This window comes from Siphateles boraxobius, unplaced genomic scaffold (genome assembly GCF_051911475.1).
Source record: "Siphateles boraxobius isolate OS27281-9 unplaced genomic scaffold, OSU_SipBor_1 48, whole genome shotgun sequence".
Classification (NCBI taxonomy): domain Eukaryota; kingdom Metazoa; phylum Chordata; class Actinopteri; order Cypriniformes; family Leuciscidae; genus Siphateles; species Siphateles boraxobius.
In genome coordinates, this window is record NW_027509119.1 from 3188436 (window position 1) to 3211563 (window position 23128).

At 37.9% G+C, this 23128-nt stretch overlaps 1 protein-coding gene across 1 annotated transcript in view; it reads right to left on the reverse strand.

Annotated features, from left to right (window-relative positions):
* Positions 1 to 370: 370 nt before the first annotated feature.
* Positions 371 to 23128, reverse strand: part of LOC143710629 (uncharacterized) — a 32040-nt gene continuing 9282 nt past the window's right edge. The window contains exon 4 of the mRNA XM_077201608.1: positions 371 to 2165. Coding sequence (XP_077057723.1) covers positions 2123 to 2165 — 43 coding nt within the window. The 3' untranslated portion in view covers positions 371 to 2122. The remainder of the gene's footprint in view (positions 2166 to 23128) is intronic.

The following is a 23128-nucleotide window of genomic DNA, read 5'->3' on the forward strand; positions in this document are numbered from 1 at the left end:
AACTGAACTCCCACAGAGAAAAGAAGCAAGACAGTGATAATGGGAGAAGCGTGTTGCTAATGACTGTAGACTACATAAAACTAGGTTATGACAAGGGGTTTTTTTGTGTGTGATTTTTTACAGGAAATGAAAGCTTTACCACAAAGTTCTGCGAGGAGGACTAACAGCGTTTCACACCGCAAATGTCAGGGGTGCGGGAGCACAGCACACACAGTAAGTATCTGCACTTATATTTCCTAATTGTCATCATATTGTGTTTGTAGTTGCGTGTTGTCAAGCTTAACATGTACAGGGTGGACATGTTAAGCTTGACAACATGCAACTACAAACACAATATGATGACATTGTGAAATATTAATAATATAAAATCTTTTCAGAAATTCAAAATATATATTTTAAACAGTGCACAGTCAGCTTCCACAGTGAATCACTTTGCTAACTGCTGTACACCATGTGCTCATTAAGTGCTAACTTTAGCCAAAAATGTCCACCCTGTCATTGTCCACCCTGTCACCAAGCCTTCCATGACAGGGTGGACATTGTTCATGACAGGGAGGACATTTGCAGTTTTTGCCACATTTAGATTTTTTTTTCACATATTAGAACAGTTATAACACAGTTATAACACATATTATAACAGTAAATTCTATACATGAGTGGATGTGAACTTTTTTGGCAATTTCACTATCAGCAGGTGTTTTGATGATGATGATAATTTGATGATAGTTTACAAACCTCTTTTCCTATGTAATAAAAGATTGACATGAATTTCATTGACTGTTTGAAAAAATACAGCCCTAACAATGTAAATAAATAAGACTAGGCAAGCCTAGTTTAGCTGGACCAATTAAAGGGGATTTTGTAAGAGAAAGTTTTGAATTGTTTTGAAATATTATAATTTTTTCCAGGAATGAGTCTAAGTGGAGCTGAGATAGCAATTAGATATAGGGAATGCCCTGATGCTGACCCAGAGAGACGAAGAATGTACCTTGAGAAAGAGAGGGGAAAATGGAAAAAAGACAGAGAGGCTGGAAAGAAGAAGGGTATTAATGAGTTAAGTGAGAGAGAGAAAAGGGCAAAAAGACAGAAATGGAAGGAGGCAAAAAGGCAAGCCAGGGCCAGAGCCAGAGCCAGTTCTTTGCTACAGTCAGAGACACCACCCAACTCTCCTAATATTTCTGAAGCTCCTGAAAATCAGCCTGAGCCAGGCCCCCCCAGGTTAGAACATGGAAGTTTAGATACATAAATCATTAGAAAGTTAGATTTATTTGAAGGACAATTATCAACTGTTTATTTTCCCCTAAATTTACATATTGAAAACGAACAAAAATCTTACTAAAAATCCTAACAAATATTTTGTGTCTCAGGCAACGCCGTCAAGGGGAACATATTCGAAGAAATTTGAAGAGAAAACAAAAAAAAAAAGATTGAAAAACTGGAGGCACAGCTGGCAAAGGCGAAAACTAAAACTGAGACATATAAAAAGCGTTTCCATAGGGCCAATAAAGAAAGTTCATCCAATTCGCCACGTGCAAAAGTCAATGCATTGTTGGATAATCAAAGAGTTAATTCTCCCATTAAGTCAAGTCATCCTCATTTATATAGCGCTTTTAACAATGTAGATTATTTCAAAGCAGCTTTACAGAGATAAACATATAATTTAAGGTAACAGAGATTGGTTTGGTTTTATAGTGGTTCTTGAATAATGTTTTTTCCAGCTAAAGTTAGTTTTGATTGATTCACTTCCGTCTAAATGATCATTTGTTATTAAATTAGGGGCCGCTAAGACGTCACCATTCTCTCTAAACAGACTTTAAACGTGAACCTGTGATAGACGCTGATGGCGTTCACATGCGCATTAAGAATTGATTCTATAGTTATGTGCGTTTGAATATATGTGCGCAGGTTTGTAATTCCTTACAAACCATGCCTAAACAAACTACTTGTCTTGTCTATAAATTTTGATGCAGAATTTTATTTTATCTTATCACTTTGGGTAGGTACGCGAACCGAAAAATTCCACAACGCTTTATCTGTAGAGTGGTATAGGGATCCTCCATAGGGAAAGGCTAGTTGGCACTTCAGCACTTCATTGTCATCGGGTCCAGGCGAAAGTCCTTCGTCAGATCTGGAAACGGCCTGGAGCCGGCAGGCTGCGGGAAAGCCTCGGGATAAACAAAGACACTAAAATTAGCATAGATGCCATTCTTCTTATGATGTAACGAGTACATCATTATTTAAGGGAAGTGTTCCCAGTTCCGGCTGACCTAATCTAAGCAGCCTTATATTGAATTATAGAAGTCTATAGAGTGTTATGTGAATGCTAGGTCAAAGAGATGTGTTTTTAGTCTAGCTTTGAACTGACAGACTGTGTCTGCTTCCCGGACAATGTTAGGAAGATTGTTCCAAAGTTTTGGTGCTAAATAGGAAAAGGATCTACCGCCAGCAGTCGATTTAGATATTCTAGGTATTATCAACTGGACAGAACTTTGAGATCGCAATAGACGTGAAAAAGCTCGCTCAAGTACTGGGGAGCTAAACCATTTAGTGCTTTGTAAGTAATCAGCAATATTTTAAAATTTATACGATATTTAATAGGGAGCCAATGCAGTGTTGACAGAACCGGGCTAATATGGTCGTACTTCCTGGTTCTGGTAAGAACTCTAGCGGCTGCGTTTTGAACTAGCTGTAGTTTGTTTATTAAGCGTGCAGGGCAACCACCCAGTAGAGGATTACAATAATCTAGCCTTGATGTCATGAACGCATGAACTAGTTGTTCCGCATTTGTCAATGAGAGCATATGACGTAATTTAGATATATTTTTAAGATGGAAAAATGCGTTTTTACAGACACTAGACACGTGACTTTCAAATGAAAGATTGGTATCAAAGAGCACACCCAGGTTCCTAACTGACGACGAAGACTTAACAGAGCAGCCATCAAGTATTAGACGGTATTCTAGGTTATTACGTGTGGAAGTTTTTTGTCCAATAATTAGAATCTCTGTTTTTTCAGAATTTAGTAGTAGGAAATTACTAGTCATCCAATTTTTGATATCAACTATGCATTCCGATAATTTTGTGAATTGGTGAGTTTCGTTAGGTTTGGAAGAAATATAGAGCTGAGTATCATCAGCATAACAGTGAAAGCTAATTCCATGTTTCCTAATGATATCTCCTAAAGGTAGCATGTACAGAGTGAACAGCAGCGGTCCTAGTACTGAGCCTTGTGGTACGCCATACTGAACTTGTGATCGATAAGACATCTCTTCATTTACTGCTACAAACTGATAGCGGTCAGATAAATATGATTTAAACCATGCTAATGCAATTCCACTAATGCCAACATAGTTTTCTAGTCTATTTAAGAGAATGTTGTGGTCAATGGTGTCAAATGCAGCACTAAGATCAAGTAACACTAATAGAGAGATACAACCACGATCAGATGATAAGAGCAAATCATTTGTGACTCTAATGAGAGCTGTCTCAGTGCTATGGTGCGGTCTAAATCCTGACTGGAAATCCTCTCAGATACAATTTCTTTCAAGAAAGGAACATAGTTGTGAGGATACTGCCTTTTTTAGTATATTTGACAGAAAAGTTAGATTTGAGATCGGCCTGTAATTGACTAATTCTGTAGGATCAAGTTGCGTTTTTTTAACAAGTGGTTTAATCATAGCCAGCTTAAAGGTTTTTGGTACGTATCCTAGAGATAAAGACGAATTAATGATGTTAAGAAGAGGATCTATGACTTCTGGAAGCATCTCTTTCAGTAGTTTAGTCGGTATAGGGTCTAACATACATGTTGTCGATTTAGATGAATTAACGAGTTTGCAAAATTCTTCCTCTCCTATTGCAACAAATGAATCAAATTTTACCTCAGGGAGACTATAATGCACTCCCTGAGGTGATGCTGTAGTAGACAGTTGCATATTGAATTCTCAAACTTGATTTATCAAAAGAGCTCTTCTTTTGATTGAGGATATCAGAAGAAAATACACAAATGCAAAAGCAAACAAAGAATATAGCTGCGAGCAACGATTGCGGGCCCAAGCCGGTGGCACCGCAACCCCGGTTCCTTTAGTTACCTAAAGGCACCGGGGTGGCGGTGCCGCCGGCTTTGGCCCTTCATCGCTGCTCGCAGCTATATTTATATATACATATATATATATATATATATATATATATATATATATAAAAAGAAGCCGGTGGCACCGCCACCCTGGTGCCTTTAGGGTTATTATGCACGAGGTGCAAAAACGTAACCCTGCTTTGATTGTCGAAAAGAAGTGTGCTGTAGAGCTTGCATCAGTTTGGGTGCATCAAGTGCGCAATCAAGGGCACATATCAACCACAAAGTATGCGTGAGCAACCTTCTGAAACCTAAAATGAAAAATGAGACACCTCATCCATGGGTCTCATGGATTTAACGGACACATGAAATAAGTACACAAGACCGAGTTATCATATGAAGTGTGCCATTTGGGACAGGGCCTATGATCTTGAACCACAATAGCCACATATATGAGATAATTTAAATATAGAATACTTTTTAATGTCATAGGATGTCATAGCTCAATATGTTTTTCAGCACTTAAATGTGTAATATAGAAGCCCAGTATTTATCTGGAGGTCTTTGTACAGGTTTATTAATGTAATTATATTTTACGCTTATGTGTCCTATGATATGCAATGGAAGTAAATTGTAATGTTTAACATGGGTGTATTCATGTAGCGGATCAGTAGACGCACCACAGGGTCAGCCCCAAATAAAGAGAAACACCAGCAACGTCTTTTCGCTTTTGCGTGTTTACTGCAATCATAAAATGGGACAGTGTTACAATCAATCATCTGTTCTGGATTGACAATCTCTCTTCAGAGTGCTTCCCGCAAAACCTTATTACAAGATGTATTTTCTTTACAGTATCTTAAGTGGTTCCATTTAATAAGATGCTTAACGCCAAAGGCATATTTTTTATTTAGAACTAATAAGATTTATGAATTCAGAAAATTAATAAAACAATAATGAAACAAAAGAATACAACTCATACCTGCAATCATAAAATGGGACAGTGTTACAATCAATCATCTGTTCTGGATTGACAATCTGCAAATACATCATTCAGTTAGTACATTGTCCCATATTTCTAATATGCAGGCAACTTACAATATTAAATAAACAATTCACAGTTTCAGCTTCTTCTTAACACACATAACATGCTTTAAATCATGAACTACATTACCCAGAATGAACCGTTGATTACTGGCGCGCATTTCACTCGGTACAGCACAGATTAACCACTCATGTCATCAAAATGAAATTAAGTGAAACCCAAATCAACATTAACAAGCATCCTCATACCCATGAGGATAGGACATTAACTGATACTTAAAGTGTTATAACATTCATAGAAATATGACACAATCGCACGTTTAAAGCAATACAGTTTATGTACTATATTAAACATGAAGAACCATTTATTTAACAAACAACAGAGTCACCAACAGTATCACCACAATATTTCGTTCTGATTTCATAATAACTTCTATTTAATATGCTCTAAGACCTTGTTTGAATTGTCCATTAACGGAGACATATACCTCTCTTCATAGTGCTTCCCGCAAACAGAAGAGTGCAACACGCGAGGAATATACCATTGATTGAAGAAAGGGGGGGGGGTTCATACCAAATCAGTAACACTAAAGGACACAACACATCTTTCCAATCAAACTCATGGGGTACAGGGCAGTAGTGCAATTATAATGTTTGGTAACCACAAAGACTAAATGCTGGTTGCTGTATGTTAAATGAAATACTGGTGTTGATTTAATATTCCAACTTCCCCCATCTTAATGAAATGTGGATCATTCCTTGCTCAATCTCTCTCTGCATCTGATTGAAAAGCAACTAATCTATTTAACAAAGTTTGATGAATTATAAATTTTTCACACCATTACATTCACAACACATAGCATACGATATAATATCTTAAGATTATTCATCATTATGTTGTCTCTGCCTTTTCTGTTTTAATGATATTCAGAACAGAAAAACTAAATGGTCCTTATAATTTTAATTAACACTAACTTTATTCTCATCTGAATTATAAATAATTGATTTCCGTATAAAATGATTTCAGCGCCTCTCTCTCTCTCTCTCTCTCTCTCTCTCTCTCTCTCTCTCTCTGTCTCTCACTCTCTCTCTCTCACTCTCTCTCTCTCTCTCTCTCTCCCTCTCTCTCTCACACACACACACAAAGTTCTATCGCGCCAGCGCGCCTCTCTCGCGCGCACACACACACTCCAGCTTAAGAGAGAGGCGCGCGCCATCAAACTGTGTGTGTGTGTGTGTGTGTGTGTGTGTGAGAGAGAGAGAGAGAGAGAGAGAGAGAAATAGAGAAGCGCGGGCGCGATCAAACTGTGTGTGTGTGTGTGTGTGTGTGCGCGCGCGTGTGAGAGAGAGAGGCGCGGGCGCGATCGAACTGTGTGTGTGTGTGTGTGAACAGTGGAAACATACTCCATCATTTTTTTTCATACAGGACATCATTCAGACTGCAAACTGTTTACTTATATTTGTGTACACTCGCTATAAAACACAACATCCTCAGTCACATACGTAATATATTTATATACAAATATAATTTTGGACACAAGAGGGCAGTATAGCACTATTTATGATTTTGTGTTTAAACTATCACTGGAAGAGAGCCCCCCCCCCCCCCCCCCCTTTCCTTCTCACCCTCCCTACACAGACACACACACACAGAGAATGGCAGTGAACACTCTCTCTGTCAGAGAGAGGGAGAGAAAATTCTCAGAATCCACATTCAAACCACAATATCTGACTTTCTGTTGGTCGGAACTAATAACTGTAAATTAGAAAGTTGTTTGGCTTGAAGAGAACAATATACACACCACGTTTTGTAACTGTAGGTAAAACTAACTAAGTTATAACACACTTTATGTGTCCTTTTTTAGTCATAAATTCATTTCCTCGCCACGGCCAAACCGTTCGAGATATCAAAAATCCGCTGGCAATTTATCATCCTCAATGTCTTGACTTCATGCTGACCGAGTTTCGTGGTGTTTGGATTAATTCTCTAGGAGAAGTATATAAAAAATAAAAGCATGCATTTTCCAAACAACCCATAATAGCTGACTTCCTGTTGAGCTGTCGTTAAACTTAGAGCACGAAAGTTTTTCGGCCCGATGAGATCTAAATATGTACCGAGTTTCATATTATTACATGAAAGCATGTTTGATATATGGACAAGTGTTCGAATCGCATTCCAGGGGGCGCTGTCGAGCCCCCCTTTCACGCCCGGGTACCAGCTTCAGCCCGGCCCTGATGGCCGCGGGTTCTGACCTGTGTGCAAAGTTTCAAGAGTTTTCGAGCACGTTAAGGGCCCCAAAACCTTGAAAAACAAAAATAAAAGCATTCTCACCCAGCAGACAAATCCCCCTCCCCCCAAACACACGGAGAAACGTAGGGTCAGAGAGAGAGGAAGAGAAAATTCTCCAAAACATCCACATTCAAACCAAAATATCTGACTTCCTGTTGGTCTGAGCTAATAACTGTAAATTAGAAAGTTGTCCAGCTCGATATGAACAATATACATACTGAGTATTAAGATTGTAGATAAAAGTATAGACCTAACTCCCCCTCTTTTGTCAAAAGGTGGCGCTACTGAGCCCCTGCACCACACCCGTTTCTGAAACTTTGCACATGTCTACTGGCTAATAAATGTGATGTTACCGTCGAGTTTCATGCAATTTCAAGTATGCTAAGAGTCTCAAAAGCATCAAAAAATAATCTTAAAGTTTGATGCATTACCACGGCAACAGTATCTAAGATATCAATAATCCTTTCACATGTCTACATCTGCCGTGTGTTTACATTATACACATAAAGTTTTAAGCAAATCGGGTAAAAATAAGAGGGTGATTTAAAAGCATTTTGAAAGTGACACACTTCCTGCTGCCAGTTGGTGGCGCTATAACTTTGAATCACAATAGTCACATCCATGTGATCGGCCTCTTACACCGAACACACTGCTGAAGTTTCATCAAGATCACTCAATGTATGCAGAAATTATAACACACTTCCTGTTTCCATTATTCGCCATAAATTCGTTTCCTCGCCACGGCCAAACCGTTCGAGATATTAAAAATCCCCTGGCAATTTTCCATCCTCAATGTCTTGACTTCATGCACACCTAGTTTGGCGACGATCGGGTGAATTCCCTAGGAGAAGTGTTTCAAATTCCTGAGCATGAGTTTCCAAACAGCCCATAATAGCCGACTTCCTGTTGGGCTGGCGTAAAAAGTAAGAGTATGAAGGATATATGAAACGATGAGATCTATATGTGTACCGATTTTCATATTAATTCATGCAAGCGTGTTTGATATATGGACATGTTTTCGAATCCCGTTCCAGGGGGCGCTGTCGAGCCCCCCTGCCACGCCCGGGTACCATCTTCCATCCGGCCCTGATGGCCGCGGGTTCTGACCCGTGTGCAAAGTTTCAAGAGTTTTTGAGCATGTTAAGGCCCCCAAAAATGCCCAAAAGGTAGTAAAATAATAATAAATATAGCTGCGAGCAGCGATTGCGGGCCCAAGCCGGTGGCACCGCCACCCCGGTGCCTTTACCTAAAGGCACCGGGGTGGCGTTGCCGCCAGCTTTGGCCCTTCATTGCTGCTCGCAGCTATATATATATATATAAACAAGCCGCCACCCCGGTGCCTTTAGGGTTATTGTGCACGACGTGCAAATACGTAACCCCCGCTTTGACTGTTGAAAAGAAGTGTGCTGTAGAGCTTGCATCAGTGTGGGCTCTGCAAAAGTGCGCATCGAGGGCACATATCAACCACAAAGTATGCGTGAGCAACCTTCTAAAACCTAAAATGAAAAATGAGACAGCCTACGGTCTCATGGATTTAACGGACACATGAAATAAGTACACAAGACTGAAAATTCATATGAAGTGTGCCATTTGGGGACAGGGCCTAAGATCGTGAACCACAATAGCCACATATATGAGATCATTTAAATTTAAAGTAATTTTTAGGTCAATATGTTTTGCAGCACTTAAATGTGTAAATCCAGAAGCCCAGTATTTATCTGGAGGTCTTTGTCCTTTGCCTGTCAACCTGGTTTGTCTCTGCCTTTTCTGTTCTGCCCTGTTTGCCATTGTTCACCCTGCCTGTCTTGACCATTCTTAATAAAAAAGCTGCAAATGGATTCCCCTGGCCTGACCCTGCCTCGATACAACACATATGCTGCATCTGCTCGCTATCTGCCGATCGGCTCTGGTAGTTCCGCTTCAGCACTGATGATGTTGTAGGAATAGTGCGCTCTGGTTGGTCTGGATTATTCTAGAATTTTTATTTTATACAGAAATAAGTTATTTATAATTCAGATGATATATATATATATATATATATATAAAGACACAGAGAATATTACTTGCCTTACCTGATTAGAACAATGAAAAAATAAATTAAAAAATAACTAGGGAATCACTAAACCAAGACAATTATTCTGATTTGATGATACACTCAAAATATTACACAAGCAATCCTTTAAATTTAATGATATACAGAACAGAACAAGAATTAAAAAAAACCTATAAACAAGAAGTAACCGAAATAATGTGAAGCGAAAGTGAAAGTAAGTGGTGTTGGGCTCACGTAACTCTCTCATTAGAATCAAACTGTTTCAACATTTGCGATGTATTTGGATGCTAAACTATTCTTTATTATAGGCTTTGTACTTCACTCACGTTCCAATATATATGTGTGTGTGTGTGTGTGTGTGTGTGTGTGTGTGTGTGTGTGTGTGTGTGTGTGTGTGTGTGTGTGTGTGTGTGTGTGTGTGTGTGTGTGAGAGAACGAGAGAGGCGCGGGCGCGATCGAACTGTGTGTGTGCGTGTGTGTATGTGAGAGAGAGAGAGGCGCGGGCGCGATCGAACTGTGTGTGTGTGTGTGTGTGTGGGAGAGAGAGAGGCGCGGGCGCGATCGAACTGTGTGTGTGTGTGCGTGTGTGGGAGAGAGAGAGGCGCGGGCACGATCGAACTGTGTGTGTTTGTGCTTGTGAGAGAGAGAGGTGCGGGCGCGATCGAACTGTGTGTGTGTGTGTGGGTGTGTGTGTGTGTGTGTGTGTGCGCGTGAGAGAGAGAGAGAGAGAGAGAGAGAGATGCGCGGGCGCGATCGAACTGTGTGTGTGTGTGTGAGAGAGAGAGAGAGAGAGAGAGAGAGAGAGAGAGAGAGAGAGAGAGAGAGAGAGAGAGACGCGCGCGATCGAACTGTGTGTGTGTGTGTGTGTGTGTATGTGTGTGAGAGAGAGAGAGAGAGAGGCGCGGGCGCGATCGAACTGTGTGTGTGCGTGAGACAGAGAGAGAGGCGCGGGCGCGATCGAACTGTGTGTGTGTGTGTGTGTGTGTGAGAGAGAGAGAGAGACGCGGGCGCGATCGAACTGTGAGTGTGTGTGTGTGTGTGTGTGCGTGTGTGAGAGAGAGAGAGGCGCGGGCGCAATCGAACTGTGTGTGTGTGTGTGTGTGTGTGTGTGTGTGTGTGTGTGTGTGTGTGTGTGAGAGAGAAAGAGAGAGGCGCGGGCGCGATCGAACTGCGTGTGTGTGTGCTTAATACATGTAATAAATAAAAAAATTGCGTATAAATATAATTTTGGACACAAGAGGGCAGTATAGCCATATTTATGATTTTGTGTTTAAACTATCACTGGAAGAGACCACCCCCCGCCCCCCCTTCCTTCTCAACCTCCCTACACAGACACACACACACACACAGAGAATGGCAGGGAACACTCTATGTCAGAGAGAGGGAGAGAAAATTCTCAGAATCCACATTCAAACCACAATATCTGACTTTCTGTTGGTCGGAACTAGTAACTGTAAATTAGAAAGTTGTTCGGCATGAAGAGAACAATATACAGGCCAAGGTTTGTAACTGTAGGTAAAACTAACTGAGTTATAACACACTTTATGTGTCCTTTTTTAGTCATAAATTCATTTCCTCGCCACGGCCAAACCGTTCGAGATATCAAAAATCCGCTGGCAATTTATCATCCTCAATGTCTTGACTTCATGCTGACCGAGTTTCGTGGTGTTTGGATTAATTCTCTAGGAGAAGTATATAAAAAATAAAAGCATGCATTTTCCAAACAACCCATAATAGCTGACTTCCTGTTGAGCTGTCGTTAAACTTAGAGCACGAAAGTTGTTCGGCCCGATGAGATCTAAATATGTACCGAGTTTCATATTATTACATGCAAGCATGTTTGATATATGGACAAGTGTTCGAATCACATTCCAGGGGGCGCTGTCGAGTCCCCCTGCTACGCCCGGGTACCAGCTTCAGCCCGGCCCTGATGGCCACGGGTTCTGACCTGTGTGCAAAGTGTCAAGAGTTTGAGCACGTTAAGGGCCCCAAAACCTTGAAAAACAAAAATAAAAGCATTCTCACTCAGCAGACAAATCCCCCTCCCCCCAAACACACGGAGAAACGTAGGGTCAGAGAGAGAGGAAGAAAAAATTCTCCAAAACATCCACATTCAAACCAAAATATCTGACGTCCTGTTGGTCTGAGCTAATAACTGTAAATTAGAAAGTTGTCCAGCTCGATATGAACAATATACATACTGAGTTTTAAGATTGTAGATAAAAGTATAGACCTAACTCCCCCTCTTTTGTCAAAAGGTGGCGCTACTGAGCCCCTGCACCACACCCGTTTCTGAAACTTTGCAAATGTCTACTGGCTAATAAATGTGATGTTACCGTCGAATTTCATGCAATTTCAAGTATGCTAAGAGTCTCAAAAGCATCAAAAAATAATCTTAAAGTTTGATGTGTTACCACGGCAACAGTATCTAAGATATCAATAATCCTTTCACAGGTCTACATCTGCCGTGTGTTTACATTATACACATGAAGTTTTGAGCAAATCGGGTAAAAATAAGAGGGTGATTTAAAAGCATTTTGAAAGTGACACACTTCCTGCTGCCAGTTGGTGTCGCTATAACTTTGACTCACAATAGTCACATCCATGTGATCGGCCTCTTACAGCGAACACACTGCTGAAGTTTCATCAAGATCAGTCAATGTATGCAAAAGTTATAACACACTTCCTGTTTCCATTATTCGCCATAAATTCGTTTCCTCGCCACGGCCAAACCGTTCGAGATATCAAAAATCCCCTGGCAATTTTTCATCCTCAATGTCTTGACTTCATGCACACCGAGTTTGGTGACGATCGGGTGAATTCCCTAGGAGAAGTGTTTCAAATTCCTGAGCATGAGTTTCCAAACAACCCATAATAGCCGACTTCCTGTTGGGCTGGCGTAAAAAGTAAGAGTACGAAGGATATATGAAACGAAGAGATCTATATGTGTATCGATTTTCATATTAATTCATGCAAGCGTGTTTGATATATGGACATGTTTTCGAATCCCGTTCCAGGGGGCGCTGTCGAGCCCCCCTGCCACGCCCAGGTACCATCTTCCGTCCGGCCCTGATGGCCGCAGGTTCTGACCCGTGTGCAAAGTTTCAAGAGTTTTTGAGCACGTTAAGGCCCCCAAAAGTGCCCAAAAGGTAGTAAAATAATAATAATAATAATAAAATATAGCTGCGAGCAGCGATTACGGGCCCAAGCCGGTGGCACCGCAACCCCGGTGCCGGAAGTGGCGGTGCCGCCGGCTTTGGCCCTTCATCGCTGCTCGCAGCTATATTTATATATATATATATATATATATATATAAACAAGCCGGTGGCACCGCCACCCCGGTGCCTTTGGGGTTACTGTGCATGACGGGCAATAACGTAACCCCGCTTTGACCTTTGAGAAGATGTGTGCTGTAGAGCTTGCATTGGTGTGTGCTCTGCAAAAGTGTGCATTGAGGGAACATATCAACCACAAAGTATGCGTGAGCAACCTTCTGAAACCTAAAATGAAAAATGAGACACCCTACGGTCTCATGGACTTAATGGACACATGAAATAAGTACACAAGTTTGAAAGTTATATGAAGTGTGCCAAGACAGAATATTTGCCTGATCTGATTAGAAAAATAGTTTGTGTGTGTGTGTGTGTGAGGCGTGATTGAACAATGTAGACATAAAAACATACTCCGTCCTTTTGTTCATACAGGACATTATTCAAACTGCAAAGTGTTTACTTATATTTGTGTACAATCGCAATAAAACACAACATTGTGCTTTTGTCAAACTGTACTGCTAAACTACAACTGTCATCCAACCAAAATCTCTTACACACACACACACACACACACACACACACACACACACACACACACACACACACACACACACACACACACACACACACACACACACACACATAGTTTAAAAGCAAAAAAATCTTTTGGACATTCATCATATTGCATTGGTTTTCATTTCTTGTCCTCGAACAGAGCCCTAATCTGTTTATTTTTTCAGTTACACATTCTACATTGATTAAAAAAGAAAAATCAAATGTGTTTTTATTTTATACATAAATAAATAATCTATCATTCAGATGAGAATAAAGTTAGTGTTAGTTCAAATTTTAAGGAAAACAAATATATGATCTGAAATATAGCACATTCATTTAAAATTCATTCAGGTTCAATTACCAAACATACAAATCTCAATGTAATTTAAAGCAAACAATACATTTAAAATATATGGGTTGTATGCTATTTTTTTTATATAAAAAGATATATATCCAAAAAGACAAGGCCTAAACTTTAACAAGGGTTAAACAATCACTGTAACAGACACAATCACACACACACACACACACACACACACACACACACACACACACACACACACACACACACACACACACACACACACACACACACACACACACACACACACACACACGTCAAATCACTTACATTTTAGATGCAATATTGACTTTTTTTCTGTTTCAGCAGCGAAAATAGTTAAACAAAGATCACAGCAGAACCATCGAGGATCTCACAGCAACGCGTTCTCATTACTGAATGATTCAGCATTTTGAACGAATCGGTTGACTCAAAGATTCAACGACCAATCCATAATCTGTCTCATTCATGAATGACTCAGCCGTTCGAACGAATCGTTTGAACGAATGAATCAATGACTCGCTCATAAAGACGGTCGCCTGGCGACACCTAATGACGGTTTAGTGATATGTTTAAAAGTATCATTCTTTCCAACGATTGTTAATTAACTCATATTTGAAACATAAGCTATATATATATATATATATATATATATATATATATATATATATATATATATATATATATATATATATATATACACACATGTATACACAAAAATAAAATAAAAACACATTTGAAGCGTGTTTGCTTACTAAATTGTGAGCTGAACGAAAGTTGCAGCAAAGATCAGCAACAGGAGTCAAAATTCATTAATCACGAGAGTGAAGAGCTGACTGAAAAAAATGATGACGGAATATTTTGTGTAAAAGCGCCTATTTAAGCGAATCTGTCATTTACTCATTTGTTGTTGTGTTTTACCTGAAAACCGGAAACAATCGGCCCCGATATGGTGCTAATTTTAAAGTGACACTAAAAAGTATGCAGCTGCACTGGCATTCATAACGGTGCGCGTCCATGGCGACGAGCGATCAGAACAGAGCGAACGTTTTTTCATTTCTACTTCCATAGAAATTCATTCGAGCGCACTGCGAGCGCCACCACTATAAATGTCCGTGCGGACGTCCTTATACTTTACTTTCACTTTTATATTAGCGATTTAAAATATATGTGTACCGAGTTTCATAATATTACATGTAAGTGTGTTTAATTTATGGACCAAATTTTCTGACCAAGTTTATGGACCAAGTTAATTTAATTAATAAACTAATTATATAAAACTATTTTCAATGCACTACAATTCAACTGGTTATATGCCTTTACTTATTAATACAACTTATTTAAAAAATACAAGGCGTAAGACATTTATTTTCTTTTTTAATGCAGGCCAGACCAAACAGCAGTGAAATGGTTAATCTAGTTAAATCTAGCTTATTCATTAGATACTAGTACTTATTCATTAGATACTAGTACCTATTAAATAGATACTAGTACTTATTCATTAGATACTAGTACTTATTCATTAGATACTAGTACTTATTTCGATAGTCACTAGTAACTATTCTTTTGTTACTAGTAACAAAAAAAAATTTTTGCCATTGACTTCTATGGGGATCTGTCATTTAGATATCAACTATTCAGTTCTGACTAGTATCTATTCCAATTGTGACTAGTACATATATATTAGATAATGATAGTTATTCTTTAGGTACTGGTACTTATTTTTTAGATAGTACTTATTCATTAGCTACTAGTACTTATTCAATAGATACTAGTACTTATTCATTAGATACTAGTACTTGTTTATTAGATACTAGTACTTATTCATTAGATACTAGTACTTATTCAATAGATACTAGTACTTATTCATTAGATACTAGTACTTATTCATTAGATACTAGTACTTATTCATTAGATACTAGTACTTATTCAATAGATACTAGTATCTATTATTAGATACTAGTATTTATTCCAACTGTTACTAGTACGATTTTTTATTTTACTAGTAAGATTTTTAATTGAACTATACAGTGGCCGTTCTGACTAGTCATAACATAAGACTAGTAAAAAAGCAGTTGTGACTAGTAAGATAAGAATAGTTACTAGTAACATTTGGAATAAATACTAGTATCTAATTAATAGGAACTAGTATCTATTGAATAAGTACTAGTAGCTAATTAGTAAGTACTAGTATCTAATTAATAGGTACTAGTATCTAATGAATAAGTACTAGTATCTAATGAATAAGTACTAGTAATATTTAAAAAGATACTATTCAAAATTGGAATACTTACTAGTCATAAATTAATAGATGATATAAAAACAGAATAGCTACTAGTATCTATTAATTTGTAGATATCTTCAACCTCATAAGGAACTAGTAAGGAAATATTAGGAGATATCTTCTTTCAAGCAGATTATTACATAAACATGAGTACTCTCAGCCATCCAATCAGAGTTCATATGGTAATGCAGGCTAAACTATGGCAATAGAAGAAGCTGATTGGTTAAGGGGAGAAAAGATGCGTTTAATATGATTTTTACATATAGACCATACTAAAGACTTAACTGCCAATAATAAAATCCAAACAACCGGTTCATAATTACCAGCCAAACAACCACAATCCAGAGATTGTGACTTTTGGAGAGCATTCATAATTCACATTAAAAAATTTGGATAGTCTGCGTCTGATATGCGATTGAATGTCAAAATTAAAGTAGCATGCACCAATTAGGCTACATGCCTATTCATTATTATATTTTTTATACTGCTCACTCGCACACAGGTCTGCAACACAAGATTTTCATTAAGGTAATAACTTGTCATTTTGGTCTGCTTTGGGTTATTTTACGACAGATTTGCATCGGCTTGATTTGTTTTCTTTTTCTTTTTTTAAATCCACCATGACATTAAATAGGCAACTGCGAGCAGGACTTTATGTGTGTGTGTGTGTGTGTGTGAGTGTGTGTGTGTGTGTGTGTTCCGAAAAAAGAAGGTAAGCCTTTAGAACAACATAAGGTGACTGAGTTACTATAGTTCACAGTTCCAATACGTTTTTTTATTAGTCTATTCAGCAATAGTGTAAAAGGCCGGTAAATAAAATACAACCTTAACATTGTAAACACTACATGTAGGCTATGCGAATTTTACTTCCCCTTACTTTATGACACAGCCAATAAATGGTATTCAGAAAAAAGATTTAAAAAAATAAGTAGCCATGTAGGCTATAATAAAAAATATACAGTAGCCTAAAGCCTTGTGTGCTCTTTATTACAAACAAGATTTAGCCTATTTAAACGCCAAGGCTAAACGAATTTATTTGTATCGAAACTGAAATTGTACGCACGTTGGGTTCGCGCATCTCTCATTCGGTCCAAAAGTTTCCATATTTGCAATGTAGGCCTAACATTTGCATCTATTAATATTTAAGTCGAGTCCCAACATAGGCTAAATCCGTGACTTCACAGCAAAGGAAATGAGTTTGACTAACCGGCACAACCTTTATAGCCTACTTTAGGCCTACAACAGACAAATTAAATTAAGCATGAATAACTTTCTATGTTTTGTTGACTGTTTTATTTTGATAATGCCAGAAGTGAACTGATAATATTGTGTGAGCGTGCGGTGGGTCGGCGCCAATTTGTTCCTCAGGGAAATAACTTAATACACTGTCATTTATAGACATACAGATATGACATCATTCGAAAGAGTAAAATGTATATTTTTATTTGTGTACATTCAAAATGACTGCAAAATGTCATGCCTTTGAAAAATAAAGAAAACATGCTTTAGGGCGTCTCGGTCTCTTTGAACATCTTGCGCACACCAAAAATTAACCAAAATACAGCAATAAACGCCTTCTTGGCGCGCCTATAGCCTACTTCTGAAAGTCAACATTTAGATTATTTGAAGTTAAATGCATTATATTGGCCTAAGTCACTTTGGAATAAATCACAGCGTGTTTCATTAGCCTATAAAAAACGTGACATTAGTCCGGAAAATAGCCTACAGTAGCCTAGAAGGCTATCAAATTATTTCACGCACCCCCTGCACTTGAGAACTGCTGGTCTACACCAGTCTATGGTCTCTAAACAGAAGAAAATCCCTGCCTACTCTTCCCCGGTACGGATTGTGTCTGGTTGTTTGATGAGAAAAAGATTAAATGTAGTTGCAATAAACCCGTTAAGAATCCGTACAAATGCAGCAGCGGAGGACTTTTATTCTGCTGTGCGGAACTGATGAAGGAACAGTTTGATCTTCGGCTGATAAATCAGAGGAAAGGATAGTGTCTAATAAATAAGTACTAGTATCTAATGAATAAGTACTAGTATCTAATGAATAAGTACTAGTATCTATTTAATAGGTACTAGTATCTAATGAATAAGTACTAGTATCTAAAAAATAAGTACTAGTATCTAAAAAATAAGTACTAGTATCTAATGAAAAACTACTGGAATCTAATATATATGTACTAGTCACAATTGGAATAGATACTAGTCAGAACTGAATAGTTGATATCTAAATGACAGATCCCCATAGAAGTCAATAGCAAAAAATTAAATTTGTTACTAGTAAAAAAATAATAGTTACTAGTCACTATTTAAATAAGTACTAGTATCTAATGAATAAGTACTAGTATCTAATGAATAAGTACTAGTGTCTAATGAATAAGTACTAGTGTCTAATAAATAAGGACTAGTATCTAATGAATAAGTACTAGTATCTAATGAATAAGTACTAGTATCTAATGAATAAGTACTAGTGTCTAATAAATAAGTACTAGTATCTAATAAATAAGGACTAGTATCTAATGAATAAGTACTAGTATCTAATGAATAAGTACTAGTATCTAATGAATAAGTACTAGTATCTAATAAATAAGTACTAGTATCTAATCAATAAGGACTAGTATCTAATCAATAAGTACTAGTAACTAATAAATAAGTACTAGTATCTAATAAATAAGGACTAGTATCTAATGAATAAGGACTAGTATCTATTGCATAAGTACTAGTGTCTAATAAATAAGGACTAGTATCTATTGAATAAGTACTAGTATCTAAAGAATAAGCACTAGTCGCTAATGAATAAGTACTAGTATCTAAAGAATAAGCACTAGTCGCTAATGAATAAGTAGTAGCATGAAAATAGAGACGGTTTATATGATTAAATGTTAAAACGGCGGCAGAGTTCAGATTCTGGTGTGCTGATATTTGTCTGCAGCCCAACTTACCCATCCTTCAAACACATTCTTTGACATTACATTCACTATGTGTTAACAATAATGTGCCTCAACAAGTAGCTAAAGTCATAATGATAACATAATGATACATTTCATACAATAGGCCTATATTAACCTTAAAGAAACTTTATTAGTTGTTGATGCCGTAATTATTAATGGTTTAGTTCTTCATGAGTCATACATTAACACATATGATTATCAATGCATTAGTTAAACATGAATTAATGCATGCACCCGTATTGTAAAGTGTTTCCATTTAGGAAATTATAGTGTTAATCTGTTTTTAGAATTTGTGCATTGATTAAAAACAATCTGAGGTGGGCTCTGTGTTTAAAGTTTTGATGAATGGCTGTAAATGCTCCAAACAATCACAAAAAATCCTAACAACCACAAAAATGACACCAGAAATTTGCAGTAGTGTTGTGATGCACTGTAAAACCTAACAGTACTATTTACTCAATTAAATTGAGGTCACTGCACTCAAATAATACCGAAACTTGAAGTGTCTTGAATGACTGAAACAGAACTCAAACTGAATGAGTTATAGAACATTTCTAGATCCCAGAATGATAATTGAATAATAATTGTATAGTTAAGTTAATTAATCATCAATTAAGTGATGATTGCTCATTAGTGATTAACACCTGCTGTTAACAAGCAGAATCACTGAAGGAAATAGAAACACAAGAAATACAAGGTTTAAGGTCACCATGATGGAGATCAGCGTTTGCTTTAGTTGGGCTCTTGACCCTTGATGTTTGAGTACAAGTCTTTCTTTGGCTGCTGTAATTGAGTGTTTATAAAACATTTGTAATGGCACAATAGTCAAGGAAAAGTATGAACAGATGATGAAGGTCAAGGTATGATGATGACAATCATCACTTAATGACTTGATTCTCTGATCTCATTCAGAGTCTAATCTCTGATTATATTATTAGTTGTATTTGAAAATAAATTCTACAACATAAGAACTAGCAATGTTATGAATTTCAGATAGTATGAAGGATTTTACAGAAAATGTGATTCATTACCAAAACTAACACAGATATCAAGAATCAGCATATGAATCTCAATAATGGTGACCATTAAAAAAACTATTCATACTGCAATGCATGCTGGGTACTACCATAATACAAACCTTATCCATGGCTCCCAGCATGCATTGCAGCATGAATCATTTTTTTAATGGTCACCATTGTTGAGATTCATATACTGATTCTTGATGTCTGTATACGTCAGCATGATACCATAGAGGTTTTTAAAATCTGATTGAAAGGGCCTTGTAGCAGAATCACAGTTCTTAGATAATGAATAATACAAGTTATATATCACCTGTTTATCAGAGAATAATCCCTAGAAAAGATCAGAGAATCAAGCCACCAAATGTTGATTCATCATTCCATAAATCATCTTCAAAACAAAATTTTTTTTTGGCTTTTGTGCCATAACAAATGTGTTATATAAACACTCAGTTACAGCAGCCAGAGGAAACTGGTGTTATAAAGTCAAGGGTCAAGAGCCCAACTAAAGCAACCACTGACCACTATCATGGTGTCTTTAAATGAAACTCAATAAATCATCTTCATCTAAACCTCTGTTCATTTACAATAACAACTTCTGTAGACGCATGATAAAAGTCAAACTGGTTAGTAATAAGTGAAGGTAATGCTGTTTGTGGAGTTGTTCAATCCTCCTCTGCTGAGATCTTGAGAGATTTAAAAATATTTTATCTTCAGTTGATTTCATCTAATGTTGTGGTTGGAAGTCAGTTGTAGTTCTTGTGTTTCTCTTTCCTTCAGTGATGTTAACAGCAGGTGTTCATCATTAATGCTCAACAATCACTTAATTATTCACTTAATTAATCACTTAATTTCTTGACTGCAATATCTATTTTAGTGAACTCAACTGAAATAATTTCAGAGTACTCATAACTATTGTTTTTTATAAACTTAAATGAATTGAGGTAATCGGTTTCCTCAAATGCAATGAGTTAGCTTAACTCATTGGATTTGACTTTGTGTGATATTGTGAGCTAGCAGTAACTGCATGTGCTCTGACTTCATTTAAATTTTGTCATGTCTGTCTGTGTTCCCCCTGTCTTTGTGCACTTGGATCAGTCCTGTTCCCTAGTTTCCTGCTCCCCGTTATCTCTATTAGTTACCCGTATAATGAACCGACAAATTCTATATTCTGTAAATTTAAAGCAATAAAATTTTCTGATTTAGTCAGTCTGAATACTGCCGTTTTTATGTTTAAAGTGAATAGGAAAATAGTGCCTGAAAATATACTATGTTTGTTTGAAAACAGGGAACAGAAATATAACTTAAGAGGAGAGAACATGCTTAAAAAACAGATGGTCAGAACAAACTTTAAAATGAATACCATCTCGGTAAAAGGGGTCGACTTGTGGAATGGTCTCACTGATGATCTTAAGAGGAGTAATTCCATTCATTACTTTAAAACACAGTTTAAAATCTTAATTTTTGACAAATATTCGGATGCTTAAAAAAAATTGTCCAAGATAAGTTTATGCATAATTGTTGTGTTTAGATTTCAATAATATAAGTAATAAATAAATATTTGTAATCAAGTGCAGAGGTTTGTATGTATGTATATATGTATGTATATGAGTATGCAGTATGTGTATATAGGAATGAGTGTATGTATGCATATGTTTATACATGTATATTGTTTATGTTCAAATTTTGATGGGTAGATGTTGATGTAAATGATGTAAATAGGGTAGGCGTAATAAGCCATGGCTTCAGCCTACACCTGTTCGGTTACCTTCTTTGTTTGTAATGAATTTGTTGTATATATTCTGTTTTATGTTTAGTAACCGAATAAACCTTTATTATTATTATTATTATTTATTAGTCTTCACAGGTGTCCCCAATTAACCACGCCCCCTTGTCATCTTGTTTAGCTTGTTTGCCCTTGTATTTAAGCCCTGTGTTTCAGTCCAGTCCTTGTGAGTTCTTGTGTTGTTACGGTCGATGTTGGTTTTACTGTGCCTGAGTCTGAGTCTTTGTATTGTTTTCAGTTTATGGAATAAAGTGTGCTGCATGTGGATCCTGCTTCCTCCTTGTTTCTACTGCATCGTGACAAAGTAGCCTATTTTTTTATTTTATTAACTGAAAGTAACGGCGTGGCGCGTTACAGGCTACCATAGGCTACTCACGCGAATGATGAAATTGTAATTGTTTACATAGACCACAAGAAAGATTAATTACTGAATTTACACAAAAGTTTATAAGTTCCCTTTCAAGGGAACTTCGAGCTGCGTCAAACGCTGCGGGAACGCCCCTGCGTTGTGCGTCATGAAGCACGTATGGAATCAGCCCAATGGAGAGATGAAACGTCATAGGCGGGTGACGTCATCGACCAGGAAACTATAAAGCACCCCAAAAACACAAGCGCATTAGCTTCTGTGCTTTCAGTCGCGCTACATGTGAATCTGTCCCTGTGTGATATTGTCTGTCTTACATACCCTGCACCACACAAACAATTTATCCCTATATATATATATATATTGAGAGATTATGGCGGACGAACAGCAGTTTAGAAAGTGTGTTCCTCCCTGCTCGCGTTATTTAACGAGCGGGGATACACATGATCTTTGTGTTGTTTGTTTGGGAGTTCAGCATGCCCAGTTTGCTCTCGAGGGAGCAGACTGTGAGCATTGCGAGCGTTTGCCGTTAAGGACGCTCCGCTCCCGCCGATCGCTCTTTGAGGAGAGCGGTTCGGTGCGCGCTCCCCGCGGTTCGGGTCCCGCTTCTGCCGAGGCAGAGCGGTGGCGCTTATCGTGGGGATCGCAGATGGATCTCACAGCGGGGTTTGAGACGGGCTCTGCCTTATCTCTCCCTTCACCTGTGAGATCCAGTGCCTCAGTCCCGGGTTCGGAAGCACGCGCTGCGGTTTCTTCCGCTCGGGCTGAGGCACCAATGCTGCAGCTATCCAGTTCTGAGGAACTTGATGTTGTTAGTGTTGAGGGAGATGTGGAGGATTCGCCACCCCACACTCCTGAGAGTGATGAGCTTATGGAGGTGTTAACAAGAGCTGTTGAAAAACTTAATATTGAATGGCCAGTGACTAGACAGGAGTCTGTTTCTAAATCAAAGTTGGATGAGAGATTTTTGCCGTCACGTGTGCAGCCTCCACGTCGGTGCCTGCCGTTTTTCCATGATCTCCACACCGAGGTGTCGAAATCATGGAGAAAACCGGTGTCATATAGAGTGTTTAGTCCCCAGACTTCAACATACG